Source organism: Drosophila gunungcola, assembly GCF_025200985.1.
Source record: "Drosophila gunungcola strain Sukarami chromosome 2R unlocalized genomic scaffold, Dgunungcola_SK_2 000079F, whole genome shotgun sequence".
NCBI lineage: Eukaryota > Metazoa > Arthropoda > Insecta > Diptera > Drosophilidae > Drosophila > Drosophila gunungcola.
The window spans coordinates 170,969-180,870 of NW_026453177.1; the positions used below are offsets into that span (position 1 = coordinate 170,969).

The 9,902-nt window shown below is 41.4% G+C and overlaps 1 protein-coding gene across 4 annotated transcripts; it reads left to right on the top strand.

Annotated features, from left to right (window-relative positions):
* Window positions 1-377: 377 nt before the first annotated feature.
* On the top strand, window positions 378-9,856 carry LOC128256967 (neuropeptide-like 1). 4 transcript variants are annotated; one of them, XM_052987727.1, is made up of 5 exons: window positions 378-781; window positions 5,809-5,928; window positions 6,062-6,734; window positions 6,937-7,190; window positions 8,551-9,856. In XM_052987727.1, the coding sequence occupies exons 1-5, from the start codon at window positions 710-712 to the stop codon at window positions 8,875-8,877; spliced, it is 1,446 nt and encodes a 481-aa protein (XP_052843687.1). In that variant the 5' UTR covers window positions 378-709; the 3' UTR covers window positions 8,878-9,856. The 4 variants fall into 4 exon arrangements, with proteins under 4 accessions (XP_052843687.1, XP_052843689.1, XP_052843688.1 ...); XM_052987729.1 differs by having other exon boundaries at window positions 6,937-7,209; window positions 8,551-8,680; XM_052987728.1 differs by having other exon boundaries at window positions 6,937-7,196; window positions 8,551-8,665.
* Window positions 9,857-9,902: the final 46 nt, after the last annotated feature.

Below are 9,902 nucleotides of genomic sequence, written 5' to 3' on the forward strand. Positions count from 1 at the left end.
GATTTTAAGCAAAATATCATAAGGTGAACCTAGTTTGCAAACGAATAGATAGGTTTACGCAAAGTCAAAAATCTGTTTCCTTGTTACGGTTTATATAACCTTGTTAACCTCGTTGGGAGGTGTTGTTGTTTGGTTGAGATGTATTCGACCACCTTTCTTTGCTTTTCCTACTATCCCAGACACTGTGCTGCCGCTTGGCCTGAATACACAGCGCTTGCCAACAAGTTACAGAGACCGTGTCCTGCAGCTGCTATGACGTCATTTCATACATAAGCGGCCCACGAAAACAGGACATTGCTCGCGCAACAGAGAGTCCGAAAGTATACGGCCCGCGACTGACACAGCGAAGAAGCAGCAACAGTTGACGGTCGTTATCCGAGCTAAGCGCTCCGGTTTCGCATCCCGCGAGAGAGCTTATCCGGGGCCGCTCGGCTATAAAAAGTGGAGGGTCCTGTCCACAGGCAAGCAGTCGAGCAAAGGACTTCGTGGCGAACGTTCTGGTACAGCTGCTGGTGAACAGCAAAGCGTCGCGGTTGTGTTTCCGTTACAGTTTGAATCGGTTCGAAAGTGGATGCTGCAGAAGCTCACTTTAAGGTGCGAGTCAAATTAATTTTTGAGGCAGTGCAAGTGCGGTGGATCCTTTCGACGCGAAAGAGAACTCAATTAACAGGGACTTTGCAGTAGAACCGCTTCCAGGAGGCCATCCACGATGCAGACGGTGCACAAATCTGCACACAGCAGCAGGCGGCTGGTGCTGTTGCTCTCCATGCTGCTCAATGCCGTAAGTCTTGAGGATTATATTTTCAATTTCGAAATTTGTAGCGCTATCAGCAGTGTTCGGTCTTTTGTGTTTCATGGACCGTGCTCCTGCCTTCTCCTAAATTTATCTTTTTATGCGTTGACGTGTGCGGGGGAGCATGAATTTTGGTGAAATTCGGTTGTGGGCCAGCTCCCTACGGACGAAAGGAAATTGAAAATGCGATATAATCATATAAAAGCTAAAAAGATTTCCCTATTTATAAAAGCTAATTTTAAGTGTTTATTTAGTTGGCACCTAAGTTGGTCATTTATTTATTTTTGCTTTTAAAACACAAATGTAATGCTTCTTTCCTTTCACCATTACATAACGACGTTTCCACTTTCCGTTAAATTGTTTGTCTCTGGTTGCCCAGATCCAGTGGCAACAAGAAGACTAAATTATTTTTCATTTTTCAAGGCCCCTGTTCACTTGGCTGTAATTTATATTGGGCCAAGCCACGCCAATTGGAGCATTTATCTTTTGCGGCTTTTTTTTACGGCTGCAACTGTTGCTTCTGTGGTTGCGACAGGTCGTCCACGTTTAGGTGAAAGAGCAGCCTTTCATTTGGCGCTTTCACATCTCTTTTCTGTGCATTGAAGCAGTTTTTTTCCGAGTTGGATGACATTTCTATTGTCCCTCGCTGACATATGGTGACATTTTTTCATATTCGCGGAGCTTGGTATTCCCCTGAAAGCTGTTCATCATAACTGGCTGCCGGAAAGGGAACTAAAACTAATTTGTCAAAATGTTCTCCATGCCACAAGACATAAAGTCTTTTCACGCTGGGCAACAAAACTTTTCCCAACTTCCACCAAACATTAATTAAAAGTTAAAACGCTTCTTATCATTGTTAGCAAGAGATTTAAGCCGCAAGAAATGTCTCAAGTTTCGAATTCTAATCAAGAGGCTTACTGGGTAAGAAGAAATTAAACAATTTGTGGTGAAAGTACAATGGCGGATGTAGAAAATCACAAAAGGATATAAGAACATAAATGAACACTTCGTTAAAACACTTACATCGATTGAAAGCCTATTTTAATTATAATTTCTAAAGAGCAGATTCCAATTTCCTTTCATTGTCTGTCTTTGGAGAAGTTATCGAAGACAGTACACAAGTTGTTTAATTTTAGATAATATTGAACATGTACCTTTTTGACATTTGCAAAAGTGTAAGGATATATCAGCAGCGTCAGTGAAGTCAGCAACGTCAGAGGCAACTGGAACGTCAATAAGAACTATTGTACAACATGGTTGAATATAGATTTGGACATTATTTTTGTTTCCTATATCCCAACGGCAATACAGCGCTGAATTGAAGACAATGAGTCAGCATTTTAACGCGTGACGGTGCAAACAACTGAACTAAAATAAATCCCGATATTAATAACAGAAACGCGTCAGTTTGCGTTTTTCTTGCATCAGGTTAGATATGAACGGTTTATGATATAGCTCGTCATTGTCAATTCCGGCGGCTATTTAATAATCACAAAAATCAATATCTACCAACCGTGACACTGAGTTTATCGCGTATACGCACCGTGTGATTCGGAAAAATATGCAAACATTAATTTTCTTGTGCAAACACTTTTTCAAGTTATGGGACTCTCTGATTTGTTTGCGAATGCGGAATTGCAAAAGGTTTTTCAGGAATATTTAGCTTACATTGTAATGGAGTCGAAAAAAGAATTGTTGTTTGAAAATGTCTGTAAAGTTTTTCGAAGTTGTCCTTGTTAATTGATTAAGTAAGTAGGGTCGTAAACTTTCTTAAACTTTGTAGTCTTATTTATCTTTTAACTAATTTATCTATACACCCTTAACTTGCAAACAGTTCCAGCTGTGCAATTTATTATGCGAAATATGCTGCCAATAACATAACATAGATCAAATATGTATGCAAATAGAAAAGCATGAACAACCAAGAAAACACGAGCTTCTGTATATTAATGTCAGAATATGAAACGCCATTTGACTTTTTCATTAAAATGCCAGCAAGTGAAATTGATTTTAAAATTAAAAAAAAAATTGCTTTTCATTAATTTTCAAGCAAGCATACATTCATAAAATGATTTATGCAAAGTTGAGCTGAGTGTAACATATGTGCTAAGCTAGGAATACCCTCGAAAGCCCAACATATATTATCTTTTCACGCTCTATGGAAATATGTTAACATCATAGCAAAATCTACAAACTTGAAATAACAATTTTGAAGGAAAAAATTGTAAAAATAAAACTCCTTTTAGAGTTTACAAATAAATTTTGTTAAAATTGTTGTTCTCCGGATGTATTATCTCCGCGTATAAAATAAGGTGGTATATTTCTGTTCACGTGGTAGTAATTTCCATGTGCTCTTAAAGCCTTTCCAAGTCACTAACGCTTGCTGGCAAAAATATATACAAAAGGGAGTTACATGTGGGTTTTATCGCAAGGACAATTACTGTTAATAGAGGCATTTCGACGCAATGGACACATTTAAAGCTGAATGCCAGTTGGGGAACGTGGCTCATGAAACTTTAGTGTAATGGATACTAAAATGTACACAAAATTACCTAGTGGTAGCAAGTGGTCATAGAAAGCACATAGAAGTTCGATTAACAAATTATTGCAAATTTGTTAATTTGAAATTCTCGATGAAAGAAAAATTCGACAGAAGAAACCTCTTTTGTTACGCAAAGCCCTTAAAAGTTATTTTAGCATATTACATTTGGAATGCTGTACCTTTTCCCGACTCACCTTCCTTCATAAATTCCTTCAGCGCAATGCTGCTGAGGGTCTCGAAACTCCTCGTCCGGGTCTTCGGCACATTTGGGATTCTCGGGAAGGTCAGCATAGCACTTAAGTTTTAATGTTAGGCACAGTATTTGTTTTAGTTTAAAAGGAAGCAACTGAGTACGCCATTAAAATGCCCAAAAAGGGAAGGGAAAACAGGGACGAGCCACGTAGGACGAAACGTTTGCGATAATAAAACTTGCCTGCGGCTGGGCTGAGGCGACATAAGCAGCTCAACAGACATCACAGAAAACAGTTAATCAGTGTATGCGGTTGGGTGGGGAAGTCGGGAAAAAAGGAAATCTGTGCCCTGCAGGGCAGCAAACGTTCCTATGACTGCTGATATGAAGTCCTTATTGCGCTCCTGGGTATTGCAGAAGGTGCAAAATCCCACTCCCAATTAGGCACGGCGATCTGAATCCAGTTCGATTGGCTTCAATCTAGCTTATTGGATTTGTTCCTGCGGCTGTCGAGCTGAGTGGATGCACGGAAAGTTTAATTAGATTCCCTTTCATTTGCTTATTGATTTTTACCGCCTTGACGAGCTTACACTTTAATTGAACTACTTTTAATTGCTGCTGACCGCGTGTTACGGCTTTATTTCAGTTGAAAGACTGTTTTGTTGTCGGATGCAGACATAAACTTCGAAACTGCTGAGAGCTAAGTGGATCTGGCTAAAAGGTAATGTAATTATGCAAACAATGGCAAAGGAATTCTAATTATCCGCTGAATGGGCACCTGCTTTAAAAGGGTGAATAATAAAAAGAGATTAAAATAAACCTCGAATGTTTTACGTGCTTTCCAGTCCTTTTGAATGTGGCAAAAATTAGCGAATCGAAAACCAGCCACACAATTGTTACGCAACAGTCAAGGCCCTTAAAAATGAAATTCTCGTCTGTGCAACACAGAAAGCATTTTTGCTTGTTTAGGGAATGTGGGCGACAAGAGCGCTATTCCTTGGACACAAAATTCTTAAAGCCACTAAAGCGCTATTTCATATTTAAGACTTTTGTTATATATATTTAAAAATCTGAAAACTTGCTTGCATTGTGTTTTATACGCTTTTGTTTACTTGCTTATTTGCACAAGTGCGTGGGAGTAAGTCATAAAAAGCCTTGGTTTCACGAAAACAAATATAATTTTTCACCATTTCAAGCTTTGTTATTAATGGATGCTATATACAAGATAAATTATCCAAACATAAATTATTTAAATTATTTTTCCTGCCAAGGCAGCATCTTCAATTTATTGCCTGAGAACTACGATTTATAAACAGTTTGCTAGTGAACTAGATAGAAAAATCCAAAAGACAGCAATGGTTTTAACAAACACCTTAAGGTTATTATTTTAAGGGCTGATATGACAAAAAGCTGGGCCTGTAGCACACACGCATGGTTCTTCCAAGAGGTTATCAGTTCCTGCATGATATTTACGAGCACTGACGCCGCCAGCCAGCATGCCTGCAACACATCCTGTGCGCCCTTCCTTCCGCCACCCATTTTGGCAGCAGGCCAGTTATTAAAACCGGAAGCACTGTTTTTGGACCCATCGACACACGACGATGCTGGCATTAAGCTCACATAATCGAGCTTTCGGGGTGGCCAACAGGCCACTCCTGGAACTTGGAATCCTCCTTTCAGTTGAGCGACCATTTGGCAAACATACTGCTTCGTCCTTTCTACACTTGTTTTGCTGTACGTTAAGGAAAATATTATGAGTTCGGTTCAGACACTCCTGTTGCTTCGCTACACTAACTTATTCCTGCTCCACGATTTGCTGTTTTTCTTCCTCAACCCTTCTATGACGTTTCCTTAAAAGGTAGGTGAGTCAATAAGAGGGGGCTCTTGAGCTGTTCGATAAGAACTCTGTCGGACATTTAGGGAAACTCCTGCCAAAGTCAACGATGACGATGCCTTGAGGGCCTTAATGGACTCCGCAAAGTGGGCAACAAGTAAATAAGTCGAAAGTGGTGCTTCCAAAACGCCATGCATCGTTCACGAGAAGCTTTTAAAAATATATGACCTCAAAAGCCCCAAAATGTAAGATCCAGAGCCAGAAAACTTTGAACAGGCGAAAAGGCGTCCAATGTCAACACATTTCAAAGTCAATTTAGTGTAAATAATTGTGGTAATTAAGTACAAGGCAATGTGTGATGCCTTTGGAGCAAACTCGACATTCTCGATCCAACGGCTGATTAAAATGTAGACGTTCCAGCCCTCTCACTTGCACTGTTCTGCTTTCAGGCCATCCAACCACGCTCCCTTATCGTGAGTGCCTCTGATGATGTAGGCAATGTGTCGCCCTGCGAAATGGAGTCCCTTATAAATCAGCTGATGAACCCCAGTCCCGAGTATCAGCTTCACGTAAGTCACCTGCTGCAACTCGTATTTATTCTTGACGTTTAAGGATTTATTGGCGGAAAGCAGCATCTGCCCTAGCTTTGAATAAAAATTGCTTTCCATTTCCTTCCATCCCGCAAATCCCCGCCATTCTTAGGCCTCCGCCTTGCGCAATCAACTGAAGAACTTGCTCCGTGAGCGCCAGCTGGCCGTGGGCGAGGAGCAACCTCTGGGTGAGTACTCAGACTATATGGAGGAGGATAAGCGCTCGGTGGCTGCTTTGGCTGCGCAGGGCCTCCTGAACGCCCCGAAGAGAAGCCTGGCCACCCTGGCCAAGAACGGACAGCTGCCCACGGTGGAGCCCGGCGAGGATTACGCCGACGCCGACTCCGCCGAGCCGAGTGAGCAGAAGCGGTACATCGGCTCCCTGGCCAGAGCCGGCGGACTGATGACCTATGGCAAGCGCAACGTAGGCACTCTGGCCCGCGACTTTCAGCTCCCCATCCCCAACGGAAAACGAAACCTAGCCACCATGGCCCGTCTGCAGAGTGCTCCCTCCACCCACCGGGAGCAGCCAAAAAGAAATGTGGCCGCCGTCGCCCGCTACAACTCGCAGCAGAGAGCCGGTGCCGAGAAACGCAACCTGGGGGCACTGAAGTCCTCGCCGGTGCACGGAGCTCAGCAGAAGCGCGAGGACGAAGAGATGCTCCTGCCGGCCGCCGCCCCCGACTACGCCGATCCCATGCAGAGCTACTGGTGGTATCCCAGCTATGCCGGTTACGCTGACCTCGACTGGAATGATTATCGTCGGGCAGAAAAGCGTTTTCTAGGTGAGTACCCCCTGATTCGGTTTCTAAGAGAAAGCTTGACGTCTCGTGGGGATGCAACTCCCGGCTAGTCCCGTTTCCGGTTAGTCGAATTCCTTCTGCATACCTAACATTTATCAGCACCCTGCACTCTAGCTAGCTGCCATGGAGCACTTCCTTCTGGCACAGTTTTGTACATATGTTTATATATATTATCCCACAAAAGACACCTCCAAGGATCCCGAATTGTTCAGCATCGAGCATGGCAACGACGCCAAAGATGCCGCTGCGGAGGCAAACGAGACGAATGAGGAGCCGGATGAGGAGCAGTTGCCATCGCCCCAGAAGCGCCACATAGGCGCCGTGTACCGGTCCGGATTCCTGCCCAGCTACCGCTACCTGCGTAGCCCCGGAGGGGGTGGTGGCTACGGCGGGACCGGTGGGCGTTTTAGTCGCTCGGGACGGGACGCCAGGCAATTTGTATGAGTAAATGGCGATGGTTCGATGTGTGCTGCTTACTTTTATTTCATTTTATTCGTTTTCCTTGTGTCCTTCTTTGTTGTGGAAATTGTGATTATTTTTGGTTTGAGTTTGAGTTCTAGTAATTGGCTCCAGAGACCTCTCATCTCTGCTCTTTGTTGTGTCTATGCCGTGTCAAGTGTTTGGTTATCCCGTTTCGGAAGTAGCATGTTAGCCTTCATTGGACATACATTTTCTGTCAATGTAGCGATTGTTTGTGATTTTTGCAGCCAATTTAGTCACAAATTTAGCTGCGGCACTTCCTATTTATCCTGTCCGTTGAAAGCCATTCCCAACAACAATGAACTGTATTTCTCAGACATTTCCGTCGGTATAATCAATGTTATTTTTTCCATTTAAATGGTTCTCGGAAATTTGATTTCCGTGTACTTGGCAAACTCCCGATTGCGTTTCAACAAGGGCTTTCTTCGTTGGGGACAACGTCCAATTCCCGGCACTTTGTCTGCCTTCCTTAACAAAAATAAAATAATAATAAAAAAAGGCAAGAAAAAAGAAAAGTTTTCAAATCGAAACAATACGTTTATACATATATCTAATCTAAATTTTAGATTTACGACAAAGGCTATATATACGTCGGCAGTCAAAAAGTATGCTGCTCTTAACGCTGTTTAAAATATATGCTTATGCCTAAAAGTAGGCAGCATGCACTCGACGATGATCATTAATATGTAGTATACATAAGTAAAACGACTTTTATCGTGAGGGCTGTTAGGCAATCTGACTCTTTTCTTGGGTCGTGCCGTATGCTGGGGATGAAAAGAGTTTTCTCATAAAACCGAAGTTAGAAAACTCACCAAACCGAAAAATTTCGATAGTAACTTTCTTCAGACCTGTGCATCGTATTTGGAAAATAAAGGCGCTTTTTGGTATTTCTGCGGAATAGAGAGTGTTCTTACCTTGTGGTGGTCGTCTTTAATTTTTTTTTGGAATTGACATTAATAGTCATGGACCCTAAAGTACTTCTTCCAGACATTTGTAAATAAATTAATTGATAATAATTTGTTAAATTCTTCTGATGCACTTATTGATTTAGTGGTGTTACACTATTTAGTTTGCATTGGCATGTTTTAGCTCATTGGCATGATCTTGGGTTTCTCTTCTGCTCTTATTTGCTGTTATCATTATTAACTTAAAATTTGTCCTGTAGCTTGGCTGCGGCGGGTATTTACCAAATCGACTGCATCCCGAACCTAGTGCATTGACTGCGAAAGTGTTTTCTATTCTGTATTCCTGTTTACCTCTTGTAGAAAGCCTGCTGGAGGAAATTTAATAATCCAAGCGGTTTCTTTCCCCCATACAGGTCGGGTACTTCCCCCAACACGAGCGACTGCGTCAACCCATCGCAGCCGTTTGTAAGAAGTGTTTCATACCCAATCAACCGACGATTAATTGGAGCGGTGCTGGCATACGCGGTCGTCTGTCCAAGTTCTACGTGGATTCCGTGGACCCTCAAGCGCGCATGCCCAGAGTTTCCAGTAATTCGCTGCCATCAGGACGCCCGCCGCGTCCGCTCCTGCGCACTGGGGCTCCAGTCTATCCGCCCTTCCACTCCTGGGGCACTCCGCCGCGTATCACAGCACTGCATCGACGAGAATTTCGACGCAACTTGGACAACTACGAATACTAAATATCGACAATATACTCTTTATGCTAATTATGCGATACCGATTACCTTAATACAGCAGTCGGAATGTAAAACTATGCAGTACACATACTAAATGTAGATACCCATTCCCCAATATTATTGGTTAAGTCACACACAACACCTGCGGCACTCGCAACTACCGAGGCTAGCGAGTGCACTCGAGAGTTAACGGTGTTCCAATCTGTAGGATCTGTGTTGCTATATCTCTTAATGTATAGGTTATATTTACATATCTGAAGTAACTGATATCAGTGCAAAGCAAAAAAAAAAACGATAAATATCAAAGAAAATCATATCGTCTTTATCATTTAAACAGTTGAAGGAAATATTAAATTAGTGCCAATGTTGTACCTTGCATGTTAAAAACCCTTTTGCCCAACATCCTTTATGGGTATATGACAATAAATTTTTCCCCTAGTCCAAAGCTATTTATTACCACCAGCGATCATTGATATATGAGAGTATTAACAAACTGCGTCAAAGACAATAAAACTTGGTGAGAAATAAAGAAAAATATCGATATATATACACATAAATATATTATACCTATATGTATTTCAGACAATAAATAAAATATTGACAATAAAACAATACAAAGGTATTAAGTATTTCATTACAAGTCTTTGGATTATTTAAAATTTTTAAAGTTATTGGAAAAAAGGATATATAAATAACTGTGTAATAATAAGTCTGATGTTGTCAATAACTAACTTAAACGATTATGAATTTTCAAATCAAAGAATTGCAAATGAGAAAGAAAAATAATAATTTATTACCAAGAATTTACTTCGATTATATATGATACCTATTTAAGCCCGCATTCATGAGGTTAAGCTCCAAAAACAGGAACAGAAAGCTAAGAACTCGCAGCGGAAGTATCCACTAATTATCAAAATTATGTATCTGTATACACCTTATGTACATCATATTAAATTAATGCAAATATATACAAATATTAATGGTTTGTTCCTATAATACAATATAAACTTTGCTTTATTTAAAGTTTA

Coding starts and splice junctions, on each gene's coding strand:
- LOC128256967 (XM_052987727.1), top strand. CDS start 710: ATGCAGACGGTGCACAAATCTGCACACAGCAGCAGGCGGCTGGTGCTG. Junction 782..5,808: donor TCTCCATGCTGCTCAATGCC/GTAAGTCTTGAG, acceptor TTCTGCTTTCAG/GCCATCCAACCACGCTCCCT. Junction 7,191..8,550: donor GACGGGACGCCAGGCAATTT/GTATGAGTAAAT, acceptor TCCCCCATACAG/GTCGGGTACTTCCCCCAACA.